General features: G+C 41.4%; 1 protein-coding gene across 1 annotated transcript; it reads left to right on the top strand.

Annotated features, from left to right (window-relative positions):
* The first annotated feature begins 346 nt into the window (after positions 1–346).
* LOC146370017 (uncharacterized) lies at positions 347–25,336 on the top strand. The gene is made up of 4 exons (XM_084909487.1): positions 347–647; positions 16,226–16,713; positions 17,010–20,225; positions 20,355–25,336. Exons 1-4 carry the CDS (start codon positions 643–645, stop codon positions 20,417–20,419), a joined length of 3,774 nt encoding a protein of 1,257 aa, XP_084765613.1. The 5' UTR covers positions 347–642; the 3' UTR covers positions 20,420–25,336.
* Positions 25,337–26,014: the final 678 nt, after the last annotated feature.

The raw sequence follows: 26,014 nt of genomic DNA, 5'->3' as shown, positions 1-26,014 counted from the left end.
AAATATTGTGTACTTAGATTAGGAACAGCAGCACTTTTACAGTTGTTACATGTTTAGTGAGCAGCTGCCAGATTGTGATGTCATGTATTAAGATGTCAGCTGTCATAATGTGAATCCACCCGAAAGAAACAGAACCAAGCTTGCACACTTGGATACAGGATTTCTGGATTAACGTCTTCGATCCTGAGGACACCCCTGCTTACATATAATTATAGATATTTATTATGCTCCACCTCGTACGAGTTTATCCCCGCCTACCAAAAAAAACACCAATCAGAGTTGACTCACATGACACATAAAGGCTCCGTTTCGCCCTTTCATTCCTTCAGGGAGAGGGACAGTTAAGAGGAAACGCAGCAGCTGAGTCGTTTCTGTTGTGTTTGTTTGAAGTGTGTGGCCTAGGCAGCGTGCGTGTTTGGTACACCGCCGTTCGCAGGAACACGGACTTTGTCGACAAAATTCCCTTTGAACAGAAGCGGGTGTGAGGAAAATATAAGTCCTAATTATTATTTTATAAGGAAGCATGGACTCTTGCTGATGACAACCAACATTCTCGTGGATTTTACTAGTCTGGAGTGGAAATGTGCTGCTGCGTTTATGTGGAAGCCTCGAAGTAGATGGAAACTGTCATAAGTAAGGCGAATGTGGTAAGTAAACTGACAGAAGATTTGTGTGTGTGCCTTTTATGTTAACTTTATATGTAAAACAAAATGTATTTCACTTTTTGTGCGTCATCACTTCAAAAGAAGTGAAACTGTAAGTCTTGTATGTGTTTTACATGCCGGTGTGGCTGTTTACTAATCAGGTTTGTTCGAACCAGCTCCAGTTTGCAGTTTGCAAGCTGCTCCCGATGCACTGGTTGGAGTGTGAATGTGTGTGGGGAAAAGCAATTAACTTCCTCGCGCGTAAATTCAACAAACCGCGCGTGTTGAGCTTAGCAGCCGCGTGCACAAAGAATTCATCGTGCACACCTTGAAAATTTCCATGAAATTCTATTCCAAAACAAAACCCCATAAACTATGGTATGTTACAATAATATTAACTCTGAGTGGTAGATGCTGTTATTCATTAATGCAGTATAGAGGTGGGTCAGAGTAATAATAGAAATTAAGTTTGAAATTACATTTTCTATAGTTACCTGACAGCAGCTGAGCTATGCCATTATGGCCATGTCACATGAATGGTGAAGTAACAGCTATTTTACTTCTATCAACTAATAAGTTCATGTTGAATATAAAAAATAAAAATAAAAAAAAAATCGTATTCTTCAGTCAAACTTTGAGGCAGTAGCTCTCAAATGTTCTTGTAGATTGTTCAAAAGAACCCCCAAAGTCTAAAGAGTCTTTGAAATGTGAGAGTTTGAGCATGACAGGCCAAAGGTAACAACTGACCTCTTTATATACCAGTGGCCCAGTATTAACTTGCTCCTTGTTCTGCAATTACAAGCTCTGTGTAAACAATCTTGGTATCAAAATAAACTTACACTTGTGAGATTTCATCAGAGGTGTAAAACTTGCAGCAGATGTTACTGAGGCTGAAACACAGAAAGTAAGTAGGCTGAAGTGGCTCTGATATGGCTAGTTAGCTGCAATAGCTCCTGATAATAATTAGTCTACTGGCTGACTTCGAAAATAACTGAGGAAACTGAGAAGCCAGTTTCTGTCTTTTTTCTTCTGTGTTTGGCTGAGATTCTAAGGTTTTAGCACGGTTCTAAACTAGTTACATAGCTGCTTTTCATTTTCAAAACCTACATGCTAAGACACACCCAAAAAATATAATGTGAACATGGTTAGATCCCTTCTTTATGAGGAAACAAAAATGCTCATTAACATCAGAAGTGCTCAAGGTTATGTTTTTCTGTGCCGAACGGAGGTTCAGAGTACCTAGCCTTCTTGGAGTCACTGGGTGTTTGAGGTAGTTCCACCTGGGGACCCTGTTGTCCTACTGGGAGACTTCAACACTCATGTGGGCAACGCTGGTGAGACCTGGAGCAGCGTGATTGGGACCGACCTGCCAGATCTGAAGCAGAGTGGTGTCCTGTATGTCCATAATGAACACCATGTTCAAACAAAAGGGCAGCCATAAGTGCACGTGGCACCAAGACCAGGCAACAGGTTGATGATTGATTTTTGCAATCGAATCATCAGATCTGCGGCCATATGTTCTGGACCCTCGGGTGAAGAGAGATACTGAGCCGTGGACCCAAGGTGGTTGTTACTTGTCATGTTGGTAACCCCCAAACCAGATAGTGGACACCAGAGGTGAAGCTAACCATCAGGCTGAAGGAGTCCTATCAGGCTTGTTTGCCTGTGGGGCTCCTAACACAGCTGATATGTACTGACAGCTGATATGTACTGACAGGCCAAGCCGAACGGGGCTCTGGTAGAGGCTGAGGCAAAAAGTAGTAGTGTTGGTGAGGCAAGGGCATAGATTTGGCATGGACGGAAGGGCCATGTCCCCACCAATATCCAGCGATTATTGAATTGTCCCCACCAATAATTTGATCTCTTCGAGTAAAGAAAAACAAAACTGATAGAAAGAAGTAAAAAAAAAAAAACAAAAAACAACGATCTGTCAACGTCTCATTCACCCAGCGGTGCACAAAGAGTTAAATGACGTTCTCTACTGGAATCCTACCTCATGTGACAAATATGGCCAATGTGATTGGCTGTGCCCTTCAGGGAGCTCTGTTTAGTTTTAGCAGCGGCAAGCCTGCGCTGCGGGGACCTGCAAGGAGGAGAGGAGGACGGCAGCAAAAATGAAGAACCTGGGTATAAGAAAGTATTTTTCAAAGAAACCTGTAAGTCACTTAAAGTCAAGCTCACTCATAAAATGTGTCCGTCATAATAACATTACAGGCTATGCTAGGGCCATACATGCCAACCCTCCCGATTTTTCCGGAAGAATCCCGAATTTCAGTGCCCCTGCCAAAAAATCTCCCGGAGTCACCATTCTCCCCAATTTCTTCCGATTTTCCACCCAGACAACAAAATTGAAAAACCATATCCCAGATTGGCCCAGCCAATTCCAGTTTCCAACAATGGCTACTACTACTGCAGCTACTTAGTTTTAATATTACTCTTATTACTGTTTCTGGGTCGCAAAATAACCTTTTTAACATATTTTCAGATAAGAATGTAGCTGCGTAAACTTCAAATATCTGAGCCCCCCCCCCCCCCCCCCCCCCCCCCCCACTACTCAGGTTAAACATGATATACACGTCACTTAAATAACTTAAACATCTCCCTAATTCTGAGGTCTCAAGGTTGGGAAGTATGTGCTAGGCTTTGGCCCACATCAGTCTAAAATTGTATGTAACCATGAATAACGTGTTGCCATGTCCACCAGGAGAGACTGGACAGTATAGATGTAAAACAAATATGCCAGCAGTTTATCTCAGTTAACGAGAGGAGAAGGCATGTGTTGTTGTGTGGGACACCAGTAGTCCATGTCTGTTGCTGTAACAGTAGTTCATGTTTAGAGTAAAACATCCCAGCTCACTGATCTGATCGGGGCAATAGTGCCTAAAATGTTGCATAATTTTGCTGAGAGATCTTTTACTTTGTGGTAATCTTAGATGAGTAGTTTTATGGACAAAAACCACCAGGTCATTCAGTGTTCCCTTAGTGCTAATGTAACAGATGTTGGTGTACTATAACTGAAGTAATGTTGTTAAGTCCTTGAAGTCATATTCTTTTATTCTCATGACTGTGTTTGAAGCTATTTGTTTTATTTTTGTACGATACCTGATTTATATGGAATATGGCTGAAGTAAACTAAAGCCTAAAATACTCAGTCATTTGTTTAATAGTAATTTAATATTATATAATTCACATAAAACTATGAATTGTAATTTTAAATGGTTTAAAAGCACGTAGAATAGCATATCTAGGTAGGCGAGTATATTTCTCCTTTTTTTTTTTTTTTTTTTTTTAAATCAAGAAGCAAAGACAAAAAGGAAAAAGAAAAAAGAAACAGGACAGGGTTCGGTGGTTGAATAATCCATCCCCACCAATGCCAAAACCAAATCTACACCCTTGCAAAACCGTCAGGCAACTCAGGAGGGGAAAGCGGTGCTCTACCTGCAGTGTGTATAGTGCATGCGGAGTGCTGCTGACTTTGCATGAGGGCATTGTTGAGCTGTTGAAGGGTTACTTTGAAGAACTCCTTAATCCCACTGGCATATCTTCATTAGAGGAAGCAGAGTTTGGGGACGAGAGGAATAACTTGTCCATCTCCGGGAATGAGGTCTCTGAGGCAGTTAGACAACTCCTTAGTCGCAGGGCCCCTGGGGTGGATGAGGTTCACCCTGAGTTCCTGAAGGCTCTGGATGTTATAGGGTTGTCTTGGTTAACAAGGCTCTACAATGTTACTTGATGATCAGGGGCTGTACCCGTCTTGAAGGGTGTGCTATAAGGGGATTGTCAAGAGATTCTAAGACACTTCTTCAGCTGAGAATCAGAGAGGAGAAACACAGTTTTACTTGTGTACAAGGGGAGCTCTCAGAGCGCTCGCATGGAAGCGAGGTCTCCAAGAGTCCGCTCTCCCATTGTCCTGCTCTTTAGTGTGTGTGTGTGTGTGTGTGTGTGTGTGTGCGCCCGCCCGCCCGCCCCCATAAACCACTTCCCTTAACCAACATCCAACAGTTCATCTATAGTAAAAAAGGCACTTAGACTAAAACTGACATAGCTACGTTAATCCTACCGTAAAACAATAAGACAAGGTACGACCTCTCCCATTCTCCTAGGATGTGGGGGTGAAGCCAGAACACCCTGGAATGTTACAGACCTCCTAGGATGACACATTCTTTCAATATGCCACCAACTATATACTTCTAAACACAAATGATTACATGCAGTATTCTACCATATGCAAACTTATATCATTAAAAGACTATACTGACTACTAAGTACAATTTTCTATTGACAGGGATCAACACTCCTTAGCCTCCCTGGGAAAGTCTGTGCCAGGGTGTTGGAAAATTGAGTCTGTCCATTAGACTAGACTTGATAGACGAGGAACAATGCAGTTTTTGTCCCAGTCATGGAACACTGGACCCTCTCAAGAATGCTGAAGGGGATCATGTGAGTTTGCCAAACCAGGCTACATGTGTTTTGTGAATTTGGAGAAGGCAATCTACCGTGTCCTGTGGGAGGTGGTCCGGGGGTATGGGGTGTGGGCCATTGCTACGGGCCATTCAATCCTCATAAAACGTCTGCAAGATCTTTGTCTGTATAGCTGGCAATAAGTCGGACTCATTTCCGGGGCGTAGTTTATAATTCATTTTAACCTAAAACAATATTATTACAACCATATGTATAAATGCTGTGTCAGCTAGCAGACAGTGAAGTAGACTGTTCAGATCAAGGTAGTTAGTTACTGGGCAAATCCCCCACCACTGCCTTAAATTTAGTTTTTATTAACTTATTAAGATGATACCCTTAGGATCAGACACTCTGAGCCTTTGAACAAAGAGCCATTCCTGACTTCTGCACAGAAGTAACTAGGATCTCAACACCATGTAGAGTACAGACAGGCAGCACATACAGGGAGTGCAGAATTATTAGGCAAATGAGTATTTTGTCCACACCATCCTCTGCATGCATGTTGTCTTACTCCAAGCTGTATAGGCTCGAAAGCCTACTACCAATTAAGCATATTAGGTGATGTGCATCTCTGTAATGAGAAGGGGTGTGGTCTAATGACATCAACACCCTATATCAGGTGTGCATAATTATTAGGCAACGTCCTTTCCTTTGGCAAAATGGGTCAAAAGAAGGACTTGACAGGCACAGAAAAGTCAAAAATAGTGAGATATCTTGCAGAGGGATGCAGCAGTCTCAAAATTGCAAAGCTTCTGAAGCGTGATCATCGAACAATCAAGCGTTTCATTCAAAATAGTCAACAGGGTCGCAAGAAGCGTGTGGAAAAACCAAGGCGCAAAATAACTGCCCATGAACTGAGAAAAGTCAAGCGTGCAGTTGCCAAGATGCCACTTGCCACCAGTTTGGCCATATTTCAGAGCTGCAACATCACTGGAGTGCCCAAAAGCACAAGGTGTGCAATACTCAGAGACATGGCCAAGGTAAGAAAGGCTGAAAGACGACCACCACTGAACAAGACACACAAGCTGAAACGTCAAGACTGGGCCAAGAAATATCTCAAGACTGGTTTTTCTAAGGTTTTATGGACTGATGAAATGAGAGTGAGTCTTGATGGGCCAGATGGATGGGCCCGTGGCTGGATTGGTAAAGGGCAGAGAGCTCCAGTCCGACTCAGACGCCAGCAAGGTGGAGGTGGAGTACTGGTTTGGGCTGGTATCATCAAAGATGAGCTTGTGGGGCCTTTTCGGGTTGAGGATGGAGTCAAGCTCAACTCCCAGTCCTACTGCCAGTTTCTGGAAGACACCTTCTTCAAGCAGTGGTACAGGAAGAAGTCTGCATCCTTCAAGAAAAACATGATTTTCATGCAGGACAATGCTCCATCACACGCGTCCAAGTACTCCACAGCGTGGCTGGCAAGAAAGGGTATAAAAGAAGAAAAACTAATGACATGGCCTCCTTGTTCACCTGATCTGGACCCCATTGAGAACCTGTGGTCCATCATCAAATGTGAGATTTACAAGGAGTGAAAACAGTACACCTCTCTGAACAGTGTCTGGGAGGCTGTGGTTGCTGCTGCACGCAATGTTGATGGTGAACAGATCAAAACACTGACAGAATCCATGGATGGCAGGCTTTTGAGTGTCCTTGCAAAGAAAGGTGGCTATATTGGTCGCTGATTTGTTTTTGTTTTGTTTTTGAATGTCAGAAATGTATATTTGTGCATGTGGAGATGTTATATTTGTTTCATAGGTAAAAAGAAATCATTGAAATGGGTATATATTTGTTTTTTGTTAAGTTGCCTAATAATTATGCACAGTAATAGTCACCTGCACACACAGATATCCCCCTAAAATAGCTAAAACTAAAAACTACTTCCAAAAACATTCAGCTTTGATATTAATGAGTTTTTTGGGTTCATTGAGAACATGGTTGTTGTTCAATAATAAAATTATTCCTCAAAAATACAACTTGCCTAATAATTCTGCACTCCCTGTATGTTTTGTTTTGTCTGATCCATTTTGTCTTGTTAAATAGTGGAGGAACATTTTTTTTTTTTTTTTTTGGTCCCGTTTGGATCTTTAGCCATCAGAATTGTTGTCTGATGGCCAAGAAAGACGCCGAGCGGATTTACTTTACCAAGTGGATCATCATGGCCTTGCCATATTGGTCCATTTGATTGACCTTTATTATAATTATGTATTTATTTTATTTTCGGTTGCTACAGACGGGACAGACATGACTGGGGGATAGGACAGGGAGAAAGAAAGAGAGGGAGAGAAAGAAAAATAGAGGGGAGAAGAGACGGTGAGAAGGGGGGAAGAAAGAAAAACAAACAAAACACCTGGATCACCTGTATGGAGAAAAAAAAACAGAAGAGAAAACAAACAAAAAAGAGCAACATAATAAATACAGCACCATCACAATAAACTAGCTAGCAGTAGATAACAGTAGATACTAAATATTAAACGCTATTGCAGGGCTCGCAAAATTTCAAAATCCCTGGTAGCCCTTCGGGCAGGGACTCTTCAGTTTTTGGTAGCCCAAAATAAATTTAAGTAGCCCGAATAAAAAAAGAGGGCAATTTTTTGATTGATGTTTTGTTTCCTGTTTTGTTTCCGTTACAATATTATACTTTATAATATTGTAACGAAAACAAAACATTAATCAAAAAATTGTTGAAACACAAATTACAACATTGTATAAAAATGACAATCATCAACTCAAATACTTGGTTCTAATTGAACAAATTTCTATGAACTTGTAAGAACTGTGTAGGACATGAATCAGTCTGTGTCAGATCCTGAATCTGAAATTTCCACTGAAGTCACGGGTAAGAGGCAAGTGGAACCAAGATCGAGGCCATTTTCTTGAAGTTTGCAAAGACTGCTAAATTGTGCCAGTGGTAGTTCACTCTTTGCAACATAGTACGCTGTTCTAAACAGATTTTTCAGGTTTATTTTTAGTATGTTATTTGCAATTGGTGTTTGTTCTTTGAAAGATATTGCAGACTGAGCAATAATGCATTTCTTGCATTTCTAATGGGGGCCTTTCTTAAAATGACTGGTCCCAGTAACAAAGGCGCTTGTCGACTAAGAAATCGAGGGAAAACCAACAACACACCCGGCAGAACATTGTTATTTACACGGGTGCACATAAGTGGTCCGCATGTGCGCATTCGCTGTCAAAATAAAAGACGCGCACCACATAAGAAGTTGCAACGCGCGTTTGCGTCCATATAAAAGGCACTGTTTTTGTCCGCTAGAGTGGGATTTTCACGGCACATTCTGCACCACCTCTCTGTGCGTTCATCATTTGTTTGAAGCCAGCTCACCTCCTGCAACCACTTTTCCGAGAATACGCGCTTCTTTTGTGGTTCGGACTCCTTCTGACATTTCTTTGGAGGTGGAGGAAAACCAAAGTAATTGCTTTAAAGGAGCTTCTTCGACATCTTTAAGAGTTCTAAACAAATGTCTGTCCTCCTCCAGAAAATCTTATGTACGCAAACACGCGTTGCAACTTCTTATCTTGTGCGCGTTTTTTATTTTGACAGCGAATGCGCACCTGCGGACCACTTATGTGCACCCCTGGTTATTTAGCTCGTCATATTGCAGCCACAGAAATTCTTTTGTCCATGAAACCATAAAGCTGCACTTTCTTTTTGCCTTATAGTCTGATTTGTCATAACTTTTCCGTTTTGTGGTAAGCTTTTCTTTGGCTGTCACTTCTTCACCCAGACCTGTCGTATTTGGCTCAGCAGAACTAAAATATATATCCTGCTGCTTTTACACACGCACTCACATAATGCTCAGCGATTCTCTGCGCGATCAACCTCTCACATGTTTAAGCTGCGGGAGATTTCACTTGTCATGTTTGCATAGTAAGCTAACGATTGATAAGACGACGTCAGAGGAATTGGTGCACAAATTATCGTCACTCACCAATCAGTGCTGTCGCTCTCTATACACAATTTGCGCGATTGCAAAGTGAAAGCAAAAAACAAGCGCAAATTCAAACACGATTTCAATATGTCACATATTGACAGTGGCTCAACAACGCCAATGACATAATTACCCAGCTACGTTTCCGAAAGAATGCAAAAGCATTGACATATATCTTTCCTTCCTATGGCAGCCCGACGGGCAGGGCAGAGATAGATTTTGGTAGCCCAACTGGAAAAATCGCTAGCCCCGGGGCGTCGGGCTAGCGATTTTGCAAGCCCTGTATTGTGCAGCACGCAAGATAAACAGCGCACAATGTGCTTTGAGGCAGCAGCCAAGAAAGGCGTAGTCCACGTCTGTGAACACTCGTGTGTACACCTGCGTGCACCTGTGTGGATCAGCATGCTTGTATTCCAAAGGTTTCTCCATGTAACGATCTGCTAGGGAGTGTGGGGAGCCATAGCCCCGTCCCCCAGGGCATGAAGCAGGTATGGAGGAGATCCAGGCCCCAGACATCCAGAGGCCCCAGAGTACGAGGACCCGAGGAGGACCACCAAAGGGGGGGAACCGTGCCACCCTCCTGGGAAGAGCTGAGTAGAGCCCTAAACGAGAGGTCACGGAGCAGAGGCCAGAGGGGGTTGCACTGGCGTCCCCGCAGGCTCTGCCGGCAGCCAGCTGTGCCAGAGAGGACCGGGCTTCAGGCCCAGAGGCCTGAGGGCACCCCACCCCCCGGAAGGGGCCCAGGCACATAACATACAGCATAGATGTACATGAAAAAATTACTCAAACTAAATTATTAGCATTTATTAAATGATAATGCTCCAAAAATAAAACAATGTTGTTTTTTCTGCATAACAAAAAGCTCACAATTGTGCAGTCAAAATGTAAACTAAAAGACGATGAGCATAATAACAAAGACAGATTTCGCAGCTGCTCTATTCCCAACTTCTACTGCGTGACTGACAGCCTGGAGTTTGAAATCCTCTTTGTAACCACGTCGCTGAACAGGTGCAATTTATGGTCCTTATACACACACGTACGGAAATATTACGTTGAAGCACAGTACGTATCACTCCGCGAGGCTCCTCGGTAGCCGTAATGCTCCGACAATCCATAGAGTGGTGCAGCTCCATAGCTTACCAAAGTCGTACTAAAAAATTTTTTGACGTATTGCTGAGCGCCGTGTACCACATAAAATCAGTTCGCGGTCATCAAGCACAACCAGAATTCATACATAAGGCACACTGTCAACTTTTGAGAGAATTAAAGGATTTTAGTCCGCGCAGCCCCTGTGGGCTGCATGGCATTAGCGCGGTTAGCTCGTTAACACGTTCATGCCGTCCAGCCCCACGCACGGGGCTATGTGCAGTAGCTCGTTAACGGAGATTTGCCGTGTCCATCTTGTCTTTGCCTGCAGGTGAAGCGGTGGGGGAGGAGGGGGAGAGAGGCGAGGCGCCAAGTAACGTTGTTTAGAGACAAAAGTGGACGAAAGAGAGGCAAACTTGCGGCTCCACAAGTATAATTATAACGTAACCTAGACTATATTGATATAAAGGATATTGTCACATCTTATATCTTATATCTCTTATATATCGCCCAGCCCTAATCTCTACCCACATCACTCATGGGAAGCATTGCTTCAATAAAAATGATGGTCTTGCCAAAAATTAAGTGATTTCAGGTAAACCATCTTTGTATATTTCCAAATACATTTGGAAAGAAACCCCTGCGTATCAGCTTAAAAACACTACAAGGGACAAAGGAGGACCAGATCTGCCTAACTTTCAGCACTACTTCTTAGCCAACAGGCTTCAGTTCATCACAGGATGGTTAAAACACACCCTCTTAGATGAGCCCTGGCTGGATGTAGAACGGGCACTATGCAATAATTTAGAGATTTCAGATCTACCATTTATCAGCTCAAACATCAAACGACATGAATGCTTTAAAACCTCAACGTCAGCTCTTCTCTGACAGCTGGTGGGAGTTTGTAAGCAATGACGGAGTCTTCATTAATCCCATGCAAACGTACACCAATGAATGAATGAAAGGCTTTATTGGCCACATGCAGGTTGCCCCGCAGTGGAATAGAACCCCCCCCCCCCCCCCCCCCCCCCCCCCCCCCCGACTTACACACACACACACAACATAGACATCACATGGGAATACAGGTCGGAGATCGGCAGCGTTACAGAAAAACACTGAAAAAGTACACAACAATGGGAAAGTAGAAGAGGAAAAAGAGACCTCTACTCATGCTGGGCACCTATGGGAGGACAGCATGAGAACAGGAAAAAAAAAAAAAAAAAAAAAAAAAACTCCTCTGGACAGAGGTTGAATTACAAACACCAAGTGTGGTACAATTTCTTTATCTTAAAACTCTCAAATTACTGTCTCAAATATACAGGACACTCTCTAAGGTAGATCAAGAATCACTTCAGATTACAAAATGGGAAGCATCAGTCAGCTTAGACCAAACCTTCTGGTCTCAGGTATGCTTAAAAACCTTTTAAATTGATTAGAAATCCCAGTCTACAATGAATACAATACAAAATATTATATAGTGCACTATACACGTCATCGGATGTTCAAGATGGACTTTACGTCTTCTAACAACTGCTCACACTGTCAAGGCAATCCTATCCCCCAGTCATGTCTGTTCAGTTTGTAGTCAGGACTGCCACAGTTAGTCGTTTAGTCACGATTACATCGACTATTAAAATCGTCGACGCGTCGTTTGAAGCTTTGTAAGATCCTGAAAGACGCAGGAATAAGTAGTAGAATTTAAGAGTATAATAACGGACTGGAACAGACGATGGCAGCAATGCATGAGCAAGGATGCCAGCTGCCGTTAAACGCCGAAGAAGAAGCTATCTCCGGTATCGTAGCTGTGTCCAGATTTTGTGGTGGCATCCTTCGGAGGCCACATTTGTAGGCCGATTATGTTACAGTGTCGCAACAAAGGCTGTCCAAATTCGAAGACTGCTCCAAATGCAGCCAACAAATGTGTCCTCCTTTTCCCCCAGATTTGAAGGATGGGTCAGGTGTATCCTTCGTGGCCCAACCTATCCCAGAATTCATAGCGCGGCCCAGCCAATTCCAGTTTCCAACAATGGCGGCAGCTACTTAGTTTTAATATTACTCTTATTTCTCTTTCTGGGTCACAAAATAAACTTTAAAGATATTTTCAAGTGTGAATGTAGCTGTGTAAACTTCAAATATCTGCTCAGTTTATCAAGACATCACATACTTGCAAAGGTGCTCTCAGGTTTTTGGAGACTTCTGTTAACCACTGGCTCGATAGCTAGCCGGGGTTCAAGGCTCACTAGAGCCGGCGTAAAGAACGAACTCCCGGCACATCGTTTTCAGACCCCCCTCGGTCTTTCGCTACTCAGGTTAAACATGATATATAAGTCACTTAGATAACTTTAAAATGTTTTTGGCATTTTTCAGGGTTTTATTTGTCCCTGAGTAAATCGGTTTGCTGAGATCAAAGTTAGTTTTCACACAGCTGAATAAACATTAAACAGAAGAGTGAGACTGTAGAGAATTTACTCCAGTGTCCTATTTATATTTCTCCACCGAGACAACCTGCAAATTTCATTAAAGGTTTAATAAACCATCATCTTGCCTTTATTTTTAGTTAGCACATACCTTAAACACTTCAAGCTGTAAGCTACAGGGAGTGCAGAATTATTAGGCAAGTTGTATTTTTGAGGAATAATTTTATTATTGAACAACAACCATGTTCTCAATGAACCCAAAAAACTCATTAATATCAAAGCTGAATTTTTTTGGAAGTAGTTTTTAGTTTGTTTTTAGTTTTAGCTATTTTAGGGGGATATCTGTGTGTGCAGGTGACTATTACTGTGCATAATTATTAGGCAACTTAACAAAAACATATATACCCATTTCAATTATTTATTTTTACCAGTGAAACCAATATAACATCTCCACATTCACAAATATACATTTCTGACATTCAAAAACAAAACAAAAACAAATCAGCGACCAATATAGCCACCTTTCTTTGCAAGGACACTCAAAAGCCTGCCATCCATGGATTCTGTCAGTGTTTTGATCTGTTCACCATCAACATTGCGTGCAGCAGCAACCACAGCCTCCCAGACACTGTTCAGAGAGGTGTACTGTTTTCACTCCTTGTAAATCTCACATTTGATGATGGACCACAGGTTCTCAATGGGGTCCAGATCAGGTGAACAAGGAGGCCATGTCATTAGTTTTTCTTCTTTTATACCCTTTCTTGCCAGCCACGCTGTGGAGTACTTGGACGCGTGTGATGGAGCATTGTCCTGCATGAAAATCATGTTTTTCTTGAAGGATGCAGACTTCTTCCTGTACCACTGCTTGAAGAAGGTGTCTTCCAGAAACTGGCAGTAGGACTGGGAGTTGAGCTCGACTCCATCCTCAACCCGAAAAGGCCCCACAAGCTCATCTTTGATGATACCAGCCCAAACCAGTACTCCACCTCCACCTTGCTGGCATCTGAGTCTGACTGGAGCTCTCTGCCCTTTACCAATCCAGCCACGGGCCCATCCATCTGGCCCATCAAGACTCACTCTCATTTCATCAGTCCAGAAAACCTTAGAAAAATCAGTCTTGAGATATTTCTTGGCCCAGTCTTGACGTTTCAGCTTGTGTGTCTTGTTCAGTGGTGGTCGTCTTTCAGCCTTTCTTACCTTGGCCATGTCTCTGAGTATTGCACACCTTGTGCTTTTGGGCACTCCAGTGATGTTGCAGCTCTGAAATATGGCCAAACTGGTGGCAAGTGGCATCTTGGCAGCTGCACGCTTGACTTTTCTCAGTTCATGGGCAGTTATTTTGCGCCTTGGTTTTTCCACACGCTTCTTGCGACCCTGTTGACTATTTTGAATGAAACGCTTGATTGTTCGATGATCACGCTTCAGAAGCTTTGCAATTTTGAGACTGCTGCATCCCTCTGCAAGATATCTCACTATTTTTGACTTTTCTGTGCCTGTCAAGTCCTTCTTTTGACCCATTTTGCCAAAGGAAAGGAAGTTGCCTAATAATTATGCACACCTGATATAGGGTGATGTCATTAGACCACACCCCTTCTCATTACAGAGATGCTGTTACGGCCAGAGGCCTTGGAGGGAGTGAAACTGCCTTTTTGTTTATGCAAATCCAAGAGTGCTAGGACTCGTGGAGGATTGGCTGCTGGGAGTCCGGTGCCAGCCTTCTTTTATGCAGATCGCAGTGTGTCAGACCTCACGGACGATTGGCTGCCGGGAGATCCCATGGCCACTCCAAGACCAATTGACTGGCTGATTGTCTGCACCTGGGAGTATAAAAGGCTGAAGATCCTTCACACTATGGGGAACTGCTGCTCTGAAGTGACATGCAGTGTCCTCCTCGTTGCCTCTCACTTGAACGTTGTTTGTTGAAACTGTTTGCTGTGTTGCTCTTTGTTTGCTAAACCAGCTGAACTTAGTTTCATTAGAGTTTTGTGATGCTGGCTTGCCTTAGTTAACCTTTAACTTATACTCTTGACTGTTTTTTCTTTATGTAATAATTGTTTGCCCAGTGGTCTGTTGAACAGCCCTGTCGATTTTCTGTTCAAAGTTTGAGATTAAAACCTTTTTCTTTACTCAGTTTTGTGTTGGGGGCTTGTGTATGTATCGGTCAAAGACTTATGTTACGACCCCCTCTGCTAGGCGTCAGGGAAGGAGTAACATACACAAGCCCCCAACACAAAACTGAGTAAAGAAAAAGGTTTTAATCTCAAACTTTGAACAGAAAACCAACAGACCACTGGGCAAACAATTATTACATAAAGAAAAAACAGTCAAGAGTATAAGTTAAAGGTTAACTAAGGCAAGGTGGCAGCACACAAAATAAAAGCTAGGGGTTAACTAAGGCAAGCCAGCATCACAAAACTCTAATGAAACTAAGTTCAGCTGGTTTAGCAAACTAAGAGCAACACAGCAAACAGTTTCAACAAACAACGTTCAAGTGAGAGGCAACGAGGAGGACACTGCATGTCACTTCAGAGCGGCAGTTCCCCATAGTGTGAAGGATCTTCAGCCTTTTATACTCCCAGGTGCAGACAATCAGCCAGTCAATTGGTCTTGGAGTGGCCATGGGATCTCCCGGCAGCCAATCGTCCGTGAGGTCTGACACACTGCGATCTGCATAAAAGGCTGGCACCGGACTCCCAGCAGCCAATCCTCCACGAGTCCTAGCACTCTTGGATTTGCATAAACAAAAAGGCAGTTTCACTCCCTCCAAGGCCTCTGGCCATAACAGATGCACATCACCTAATATGCTTAATTGGTAGTAGGCTTTCGAGCCTATACAGCTTGGAGTAAGACAACATGCATGAAGAGGATGATGTGGACAAAATACTCATTTGCCTAATAATTCTGCACTCCCTGTAATGATTAAGAGGAGACTGAGAGCGGTGAACCCCAGGAGAGCTGCCAGTCTCAGGGGCTGTGGTTAAAGCCTGTGCATCCTCTCCCTGACTCATGGCACCATTCCCCATCTACCTGTCTGAAGGCCTCCACTATCATTCACGTCCCCAAAAAGGCTGGTATAGACAGCCTGAATGACTACAGACCTATAGCCCTTACTTCTATAATAATTAAGTGTTTTGAGTGAATACTATTTCAGCACATCAGAGACTGTCTACACCCAACAGTTTGCATCCTCCATGGACTGATTTGCTCTGTAAGCAATCACCATCACTTCACAGAGAGCCGAGTTATCTGGAGAACGGGAAGAGCTCCGTAAGGATGCTCTGCATGGACAGCTCAGCATTCAACAACATAATATACGACATCTTCAGCTCAACTCTGATGGAGATAAGACTGTGTACAGGGCGGAGGTAGAGAACTTGTCCGCTGAACATCTTTAAAACAAAATAACTCTTAATGGGCTTCAGGAGGCACAGACAGGTTCACTGCCCTCATTTTAAATGGAGAATGGTGGCATTTGTCTCCATGTTGGCCATTTAAACTGTTAACAAATGATAGGCCCCCATACCCCACCTCATCACTCAGGCCACTCACCTGTGTGTGTGTGTGTGTGCGTATATTTGTGTGCATCGGCAAATCACAACAATGGCCTCAAGGGAACTATTCTGTTCTAACCTAATTGTATAACTATAACCCAGATTTTGCTTTTATATTGTTTTTACAGGATGTATGCTCTCCAGGGATTAAGAACAAGGTGTCCACATCATGCCCATTGTTGTAGATCCTTAATTACCACCTCATCTTCAAGAGACAAAATGGGTTCCAATGTTGAACTTGATATTGGAGCTGATATTTCAGATGAACGACATTGTAAGAATCAAGAAGTGAGAAATTCAACAAACTGTGGACTGAAGAGGAAACGACAGCGGGAGATCTCTCCTTATTCTCACAGCCGTCAACCAACAAAATGTGAAGATTTTGAAGTTGAGAAAGCCAAATCATGGACAGATGAAATGTTTGACTTCATCAATAAAGAGATTGCCTTTTACAAGTCAGACGTAAAGAAGAAAGAGACTTCCAACGCTTCTGGGATTCAACACTGCACTGGACAACCTCTTGACCAAGACGGGTTGAAAAGCAGCAAAGGAACAGAATTATTTCCCAGCTCTAACAAGAATTATGATACATCTGCATCAGAGAACTGTTTAAAAGGTACACTAATCTCTGCTGTATAAAGTTTGAAACATTCTCCCAAAATGCATCTGCTTGGATCGAATTATGTCTGTAAAGGGTTGTCAGTCATGTTCTGATAACTGAAGGTAAAAGAAATGCCAGTGTTGATGAACTAATGTATAACCACTCCTAATTATTCAGTACCTGCACCAAAGAATCCAAATGCTAGACTGAAGAAGGTAAAAAGAATTGCAGAGCTGGACAACTTTTCTGAATCACACTGCACCAAACCTGGAGTGGCGATATAAGTAACTTTCATCTCTTTATGTCCACAGATTATCAACATGTCATGTTGGATGTTGCTGCCACTTGCACAAAGAATGAAGCAGAGAGTCCAGTGACTGTGACAGCAGTGTCTGGAGTCACCGTGCCAGAAGAGACTGAGAAGTACCCAGGATTAACGGTCAGCTGCAGTTCCTCACAAGGAGAGCGTGAGAGACTCAAAGAAACACCAGGCACTCTACCTTTGTTATCCAAGCATGTGAGATGGGAGAGGGAGGATGTTAGCCTCAAACCAATTGAAGGAGCGGGTTTGAGGCTTGGAAATCAAGATAAAAATGTAAACCAACTTAAGAAAATTGAAGACCAACACTACTGCCATGTTGAATCTAAGGATGCAGTTGCACTTTCCAGCCTAGATTCATTAACTGATAAAACTGAGCTTGGCAAAACACGAGTCTCTGTGTACCAAAGTGAACAATCGGTGCGCAACCAAACAAGCTATAAAAATGCTGAAGAGGATACAATTGGTGTGTGTTTACAGGCTTGTTTATTCAAAGGAAGAGATGCACTTAAAGTGAGCAGTGGAGAGCTGTTCTGTGTAACGGTTGTAAAAGATCCACAATATGAAGATATTTCAGACACAGAAAATTTATCAAATATGGACACGAATCTCCTGAACACAAATCAAAGGGACCCTTTAAATGAAGATGTGAGTGAAGATGAGAATCCAGAAGTTGATAATAATGGCGAGGAGATACCTTCACCTTCATGTGAAGTGTCTGAAGCCAGTATTACGCAGTTTGGACGTGTGCAGAGTCAGGCCAAGATTGCAAAGAACCAAACACTTGGCATAGCACAAGATTGCTCTTGTCCGTGTTTTGTTGAAACTGAGGATGGGTTTGAACGTTTCTTATGTCCTAAATGTGACAGTGAGAAACATTTAGATTGGCAAGCAAGCTGCTCTTTGAGCCCCATTTCTGATGCACAAGATCAAGAGGAGACTGATGAGGACGATGATTGGCTTGTTATGCCTATTAGCGTATTAGATGTTAAATGGGAACCAGCAGATGAAGGCCAGGCTGACCCAGAAACGGGTTCACAGCATGATGGTGAGCATGAAGACCAGGTAAAACAAAGTGACACAAATCCAGCTGTCGGTGAGGTACCCGGATCTGTTCCAAACCAGGTGCCAGCTTCTGCTTTTTCTATGATGGAGGTTTTTGAAACACCTTCTCATCTAGCAAAAGTCATACAATCTAGAGAGACAATGCAACAGTCCTTCATGGTGCCTTCTTCCTGGGGCACAACTGAGACTAAAGCTCAGAGACCACAAAATAGGGAGTCACATAGTGATCCTGATGACAGTTGTGAAACTGACGATAGTTCCGATTACTCTCCTGATTCAGGACGTAACTATCTGACCGTGTCCAAACAGTTGTTAAATGACCTGTCAGCGCCTGCGTCAGCAGAGAAAAATGACTCTGGTTCTGAAAAAGAAAATGAAGACCATGAGATGGCAAATTTACAACCAAGTCAAACGGGGAACAGAAGCAAGTCTTCAGAAAAGGATGACATCATCAACCTTGATTCTGACACCGAGGATGAAGGTGTCCAAAGCTGTCCAGAGACAAAAACAAAGAGATTATTCTCTACGCGCACAGAGAACAGTGGAGCTGCCAGCCTTAATCAACTGAAGAAACCTTCTCCTGAAACTGTGGAAGGAAACTGTCAAACCAATGGACTTACATCTATAGATTTATCCAGATGTTGTGACGAAGTGATCCAGAGTGGGAACCCTGACCTTCCAAATAGGACAAAAACACGTAATAATATTGGATCTCACCATGGTAGAAAAGCACGAAGCATTTCAGATGATCCTGCTGTTATAGTAATATCTGACACAGAGGATGATGGAAACCAAAGTAACAGACATGTCAAGAGGAGAAGTGGAGTCATCTCTGAGTCGATGGGGAGGGATGGTACTTCACAAGGTGAAAAAAGGAAAAATAATAAAACGCAGGACGGCAAGCATGAAAGTGCTAAAACAAAGACCAAAGAGCCTGGTATGTTTCCTGCAGACACAAAGTCTCAGCATCAATCCAAACTTCAACATCCACAGTTGAAAGAAAAGAGACGGGATGTAAGTTTTACACTATCGCACAGTATAAAGAAGAGAAAACTGATTCAAGTTATAAGGCATCCTAAGCATTTTCAGCAAAAAGCCAACAGACCACCTACCTCAAAAACTGTGGAAACAGACATGGAAAAAGTCCTTACCAAAAGGAAGACAATTTCTTTAGAAATGGAGAATAGCAATGGTACCTTCATGGAAGCTCAAACCAACATTTTTGCCAATGAAAACTCTCAAATCAGTCTGTCATCCAAAGACTCATCTGGGAAGCTTCTGAAGTCTGGGGAGAGGGAGGTATACTCCACTAAAGCTTGCCACAAGCATGTTCAACAAAAGGCTAAAAGGACTTTGGAAAAAGCATTAGAAAAATGCGTTAACACACAGAAGAGAAGAACCATAGTACTTTCATCACAAACTGAGGGCAGCAATGATGCCTTACTTTATGCACAAACTAGTCCATCCTCCAAGTACATGCCTCAGCGGTATCCCCAGACTCTGGATTTGAGTCCTAATCCTGTGAGTCCTCACTTCTTTGTTCAGAAAGCTTCTCAGCCTAGTGAGCACCTGAAGCACATGGAGCAGTCTACAGTCCAAAAAAATGCAACTCTGGTGACACCAGAAACCAGCAAAAACACTCGCTCCTCTAAAAAGGAGACGCAACATTTTTACAAAGAGATAAATGACAAGACTGGATACAGAGGAACGCACCACACTGATACACACCATACATTACTTTCTAAAACTAATACCAGCTCAGCTAGTGCCAGACGACATTTTTCTTTATACAGTTTACAGCAATCTCATTCCTACAGCAGCACCTCAACATTAAGTCAGTCTTACACTCATACAAAGGACCCATCATCCTTTACATGCATGCAGCATTCAGCCAAGAAGCAAGTGTTTAATGACCGTCAAAAGAGCTTTGTCCCAACCAGGAGAGATCAAAAAACTAGTGTGGAGAGTAACCTACGAACCCAGAACAGTTTCAAGTCAATGAAGAAAGGTAGATCTGGTGATGATGTGGCACCCAGGCGGAGACACAGCTTCTATCCGTCTGTACCTCCTCTGATGAAGAGGACCAAGTGTGAAGCCATTCAGCTGACCAAGGCCAGAAATCGGGACACTCCACAGAAACAAAGTGTGTACTTTTGAAGTCTTTAAAATGTTTTGGATTATTATTCATTAATTATTCATTTAGGTAAAGTAAAAAATTATTTTAAATGTGTTTAATCTCACTGCATGTTCCTAAACTTGACTTTAAATGTAGGATTCCCTGTGAGTGAAGGCTATAAGTGGAAGAATGAAACAAGCTTCATGGCTAACAGAAGATGATCCTCAACAATATATACATGGACTGCATATAAAACATGAATCAGGCTTCTGGCCCAAATGTAAAACTATACATTCTTACGTTTCTTTTTTTTGCTAACAGCCCTGAGGGAACTATTTTGAGTTGTTTCAGATGTTTGTAGAGGTGCCACCATTTCGGTCTTTGGTTTATCAAAAGCTCTTCTGTACAGTACAGCGACATTTCATATAAAACTGTAAAATATTCAATATTTTACCTGTTGTCAGTGTAAATATGTACATTTAATTAATGTTATATTGTTAACATGTGTCACCATTGTCATTGTTTGTTTAAATAGGAATCTGTTTGCAAAGGCTACTTCATACTTCACATTTTTAGTACACACCAACTATAACTGTATTTTCAATTATACTGCTAAACAAATACGAGAAATGATAAATTGACAAATGAAGTATACATGTTGCAAATTTATGCCATAAAATGTGCACTTTATTAAGAACATGGCACGGGTCAATGAAAACCAGAACCATCACCTATATATAAACCGTACATTAAAAATCACACCAAAACTTAAAATTTTCCTTGAAGTCCTTTCAAAGCACTTTATACAACATTCTCACATCTCAAAGGCTGATGGGGTATTGTCACCCTGCCAGGCAGTCGGTGTGGATACTCAAGTCAATGCGAGAACGAGGCAACGTAGGATTTTTAAATTGATACCATTAGTTTGAATCCTACAGGTAAAGTTTTCTGAAAATCTTGTGAATCAGTGATTCGTGAGATAAGGGACAAAACATGTTCACCAGGTAAAACCCAATTTTGGGGTTAAAAATATGCATACAAGTGTTACCCAACTGACTAAAAGACAAACCAAGGCAATGTTTATACTACAAAAGTATGATTTAGCATTTTTTTATACATATATATTTATTTTAAATGGTACAGCACATTACCAGTACCTTAAAAATCCATTGTCCAGAAGCAGGTGTGACAATATTAAAATACAGAAAAAAAATGAAAAGTAATGTAAAATTAAACATCATGGCTCTCGTCACTAAGTATTGAAGTCAATACCTTATATAATATCAAAATATGCAATTGAAAATTTATTTTTACATATTTTTTTAAGTGATTAAAATTGTGTCCAGAGTTTTTGTCAACACCACCAGATTTTTTTTAAAAGTACAAAAAATTCATGAATTATTGTGGGTAGCTTACACTTTGAGGACCCCTTTACCACTTCCTGTTTGATACACATGCCATGAGCCCACTGCTGTGATAATTCTTTTATTTTTATTTCATTTATGACACACCTTTCTGATAAAACTCACAACCATAGTGCGTCAACACCAAAGTCGATGAAATGCAAGATGGCTTCTGTCAGAAAAACGTGTTATGAGAGAGTAGGGTATTTTGTCAGCACCATCAGGATTTTTGTCTGAGGGTGTTGACCCTTTTCTAATGGTGTTGACAAATGTCACAAAAGTGTGCTATTCATCAATTACATTAAGTTATTTTTATTAATATTTCAGTCATATTACTTCCTGTGTATTTTACTGATATTTCTGCTTTACAGATGTGTCAGATATTATCAAATTTGCCTTATCTTGAATCTCGTTGTTTATGTATACATTATTAATCCTGTAGGAAAATGCTTAGTCCTCTGCATTTAACCCATTCACTCAGTGATGCAGTGGGCAGCTACCAATCCAGGATAGCCACTGTTCGTTGGATTTGAACGCCCAATCTTCGGATCATGTGGCATCTACTGAGCTAGCTGTGCCCGAGAGCTGTTCTTTAAGTGATGATGTATGAATCCTGCTTCCGTGCCTAAACTACTCTGTATTTATTAAGCCTGTTGTGCTTGTAAAATGTTTTAATGCTTTTTATCTTGTTCTATTTAATCTGAACAAGCCCCTAAAAACAGTCAGTGATCACTGTCAGCCTAACCATCAGAAACCCTTGCATTAACTTTTATCAAGTGGAAAAAAGTTAGTGTTCATCCTCCAGCTTCACTGTGTTTATGTTATGCTAACATAGCTGTGTCAGTAGCGATCACCTAGGACATCATTATATACCAGCTAGCCCAACTTCAGTAACCCTACAAACGTCACTGTTGTTTAGTTTTCTGTCTCCATTTATGTTGGAATGTAGGTGGAAACCAGCGAGCTAACTTCTAACTCAGCCACACTGATCATTTTATTAAAGATGACAGAATTTAGACAGTTTGTAACTCTCAGTAATGCCGCAGAGTTCCTTTGACTTTGGGATGTGCAGCGGAGTTTGTACCTGGAAATGACTAATATCAGATTTGAAGACCGGATAGCATTTCTATTGCTTAATACATAATTGTGTTGTGAATATTCATCCTTAATCTGTATAAATGCATATGGTTCAGAAAAATTATAGTGATTACAAAATGGTATGTTTCAGGCTAGAATGGCAAAGGGGAAGCTGTCAGTAGAGGAACGAAAGAGAAGGAACAGGGAGGATCAAAAAAGAAGGAGAGAAAAAATTAACAGCCAGCCTGAGTTGAAGAAAGAGTTTCTCATAAAGGAAAGGGACAGATGGAGAAATAGAGTGAAAGAGGGAAAAATAAAGAACATCAGTGATCTGAAAGGAAGAGAAAGGCAGAAGAGAAGGTTTGGAAACAAGCACAGAGACAAAAGGAGAGAAAGTCCAGCAGGGTCTAAACACACAACCACAGAGAACTTTAGGAATCAAGGAGCAGGCAGCTACTTGCTGGTGAACTATTAAGATGTAGAACTTGACATGTGCAAAAACAGAATTGTTATGATGTGTCTTGTGATATTACAAAGGTTGTTAAGGTTTAATGGTCATTTTGAAAGAAATAATATCTTGTTTTCTACTAGTGTGTCACCACCGTCAGCACCTTGTCAACTTTTATTTTTATTTTTCTCTTTTGGAGAACCATATATTTTCCTCCCTCATGATCTTCCAATAATTACTCAATAAATGTGTAATTTGCATGCTGCTAAATATGATTGTTTCTTATAGAGATTAAATACAAGCTTCTGAAAATATGTATGACTGTAACTCTAATAATAAAAAGCCAAAGAATCTTACTTTTAAACATAGTTTTTAGTTTGAAAACATATGTGCATAAACAATAGAACAGAGAAGCTGTTAATAGTCAAAATAGCTGAAACAACTTAATTTAGAATATGTATTTTTGCATTTCTTTGTGTCAGATGGTGTTGACAAAAACCTTGCACTTCTCCAGCAAAAACATAAATTATTAAAAAAAATGTTACACCTGGGAGACCAAAACATGGTGAGACAGCCAAAACTTTGTGTAACAATTATATGTAAATATGTTTTTGAAAAATCAAAAAATATATTTTAGAAAATTAAAACCTGTTTTGTCCCTAATCTCAGGAATCACTGGAATGTGTTAACTCAAGAAGGAAGTAACCTAGGATATCCAAAGTCATCCCATAGGGGGAGCTACTAAAATATTGGAAAGCGTCAAATACCTGTCAACTTTTCTGAAAAACACCTAGGACTTTTAAAATTACCATGGGTTCATCTACTAACTGCAACCACCATTATTTTCTTTTCAACCTTCCTCTTACCAAATATCGTGTAGTGTTAAATGCAGGTAAACTAAATTTTCTTGTAGTCAGGGAGATAACCAAGAATCCGATGTTTTGACAAAGCTGCAGTATTGTCCTGTGAAGACAGGAGAACCTCCCAGAAGGACAACCATTTCTGCAGCACTCCACCAATGTGGCTTGTATGGCAGAGTGGTCAGTTGAAAGCCACATTTCAGTAAAAGACACCTTTTACCTTTTACACTGCCAGACAATGAATTGCAGCCTTTCCCCAAACTCTCTGTGAATGGTACTCTTGGCCATTGATAGCAACAAATACTTCTGGCACAACTTCACCTACTTCCAAGGTGCATGAAGAAGATAAAGATAAATAAAAAATAAAATATCCTCACATGAGAGCTATCTTTTATGTAAGAATTTAGAAACCAAGAAACCTCCAAAACTTAAATCCAATCTTGTCTTTTGCACAACCTTCACACCAAAAACCAGAAACATTAAAGAAATTATTTTAAAACATTGGCATATCCTTCAAAATGATCCAAACTTATTAGGGACCTTTAAAGAACCACCAATGATAACTCATAAGAGGTAAAAATATTAGAGATGGGCTAAAATGCCTTGATGCATTCACAATCATCCAGGTAAGCAAATCTCCAAAAGTTGATTTTGTTCATCTGGACGTAGCGTTTTCAGTGGGAGAAACATTTCGTAACTCATCCAAGTGGAGTCTCAGCTGACTGCAGGTTTCCCCAATCTTATAAACAGTACATTATGCAAATGTGCAAAACATTTGTAAATGTGCATGGAGTTACAAAAAACATTTATAACTGTACATTAGTAAATGTGTCCGGCTGGGATAACCACATTTACTCAGGGCCTTCTTGATGTTCTTCTGCCTCCCTGGCTGCTGTGTCTGTGGGGATGGTGTTCGCTCTGTGTTGTAGCGTCCTGATGACACCCAGTTTGTGCTCCAGTGGATGATGAGAGTCAAACCTTAAATACTGACCCATATGCGTAGGTTTCCGGTACACGTCAGCTTTTAGATGTCCCCCATTACTGATGGAAATCTCACAGTCTAAGAAGGCTAACCTGCCACTTTTCATATCCTCCCTGGTGAATTTGATGTGTCGGTCCACCGAGTTAATATGATCCGTGAAATGTGGAACGTCCTGAGATTTGATTTTCACCCAGGTGTCATCCACATACCTGAACCAATGACTTGGTGGTGTTCCAGGGTAGGATAGCAAAGCCCTCTTTTCCACTTCTTCCATGTACAAATTGGCCACGATGGGTGAAACTGGGGAGCCCATGGCACACCCATGTTTCTGCCTGTAGAACTGACCCTTGTATGTGAAGTAGGTGGAATGAAGACACAGTTCAAACACACTTGGTCGATGCTGAGAGCGGTCCTGTTGCTGAGGTTGGGGTCATCCTGTGAGCTCTTACAAACTACCTCCAACGCTTCTGTGACTGGGATGCAAGTGAAGAGAGATGTAACATCGTACAAAACCACGGTTTCTCAACAAAATCCAAAGTGTTCTGGATGTGGTGTTCAGAGCTGCCTACCAGCGGGTTGAGGATTGAAGCCAGAAACTTAGATGTTATAGGTGACCGAGTTCATTATACAGACAATTGGCCTTAAAGGTGCACCCTGTTTATGTATCTTCGATAAACCATACAGACTTGGTGGGTATAGCCTGTGGTATGAGGTCCGGTCGGTAGCCTGACTTTGTCAAAGCTGGGACACGTAGTTTAATGCCTTTATTTTCAGGGCCGCGTCCACTTAATACTACACTATATGATTATATGGCACTTTAGTTAATATAAAGCATAGAATTGAGGCACTTCAAATAATTCCACCCCAACACGCCCTATGAAAGATTGAATTAATGAACACAGAAGTTTAATTAAGGGACTTGATTTAACTAGTCCTGTTGCAAGACATTTTAATAAAAAACATTATAAATCAACTTAATTTTTATAGGCATTGAAGCCATTAAACCCAGTCAAAGAAGTGGTAATATTAATTTTATCAGAAAAAAT

Source organism: Perissodus microlepis, chromosome 17, assembly GCF_051167445.1.
Source record: "Perissodus microlepis isolate ML-2025 ecotype Zambia chromosome 17, ASM5116744v1, whole genome shotgun sequence".
Lineage (NCBI taxonomy): Eukaryota > Metazoa > Chordata > Actinopteri > Cichliformes > Cichlidae > Perissodus > Perissodus microlepis.
The sequence above is the reverse complement of the archived record's forward strand: the minus strand, read 5'-3'. Positions and strand labels throughout refer to the sequence as shown.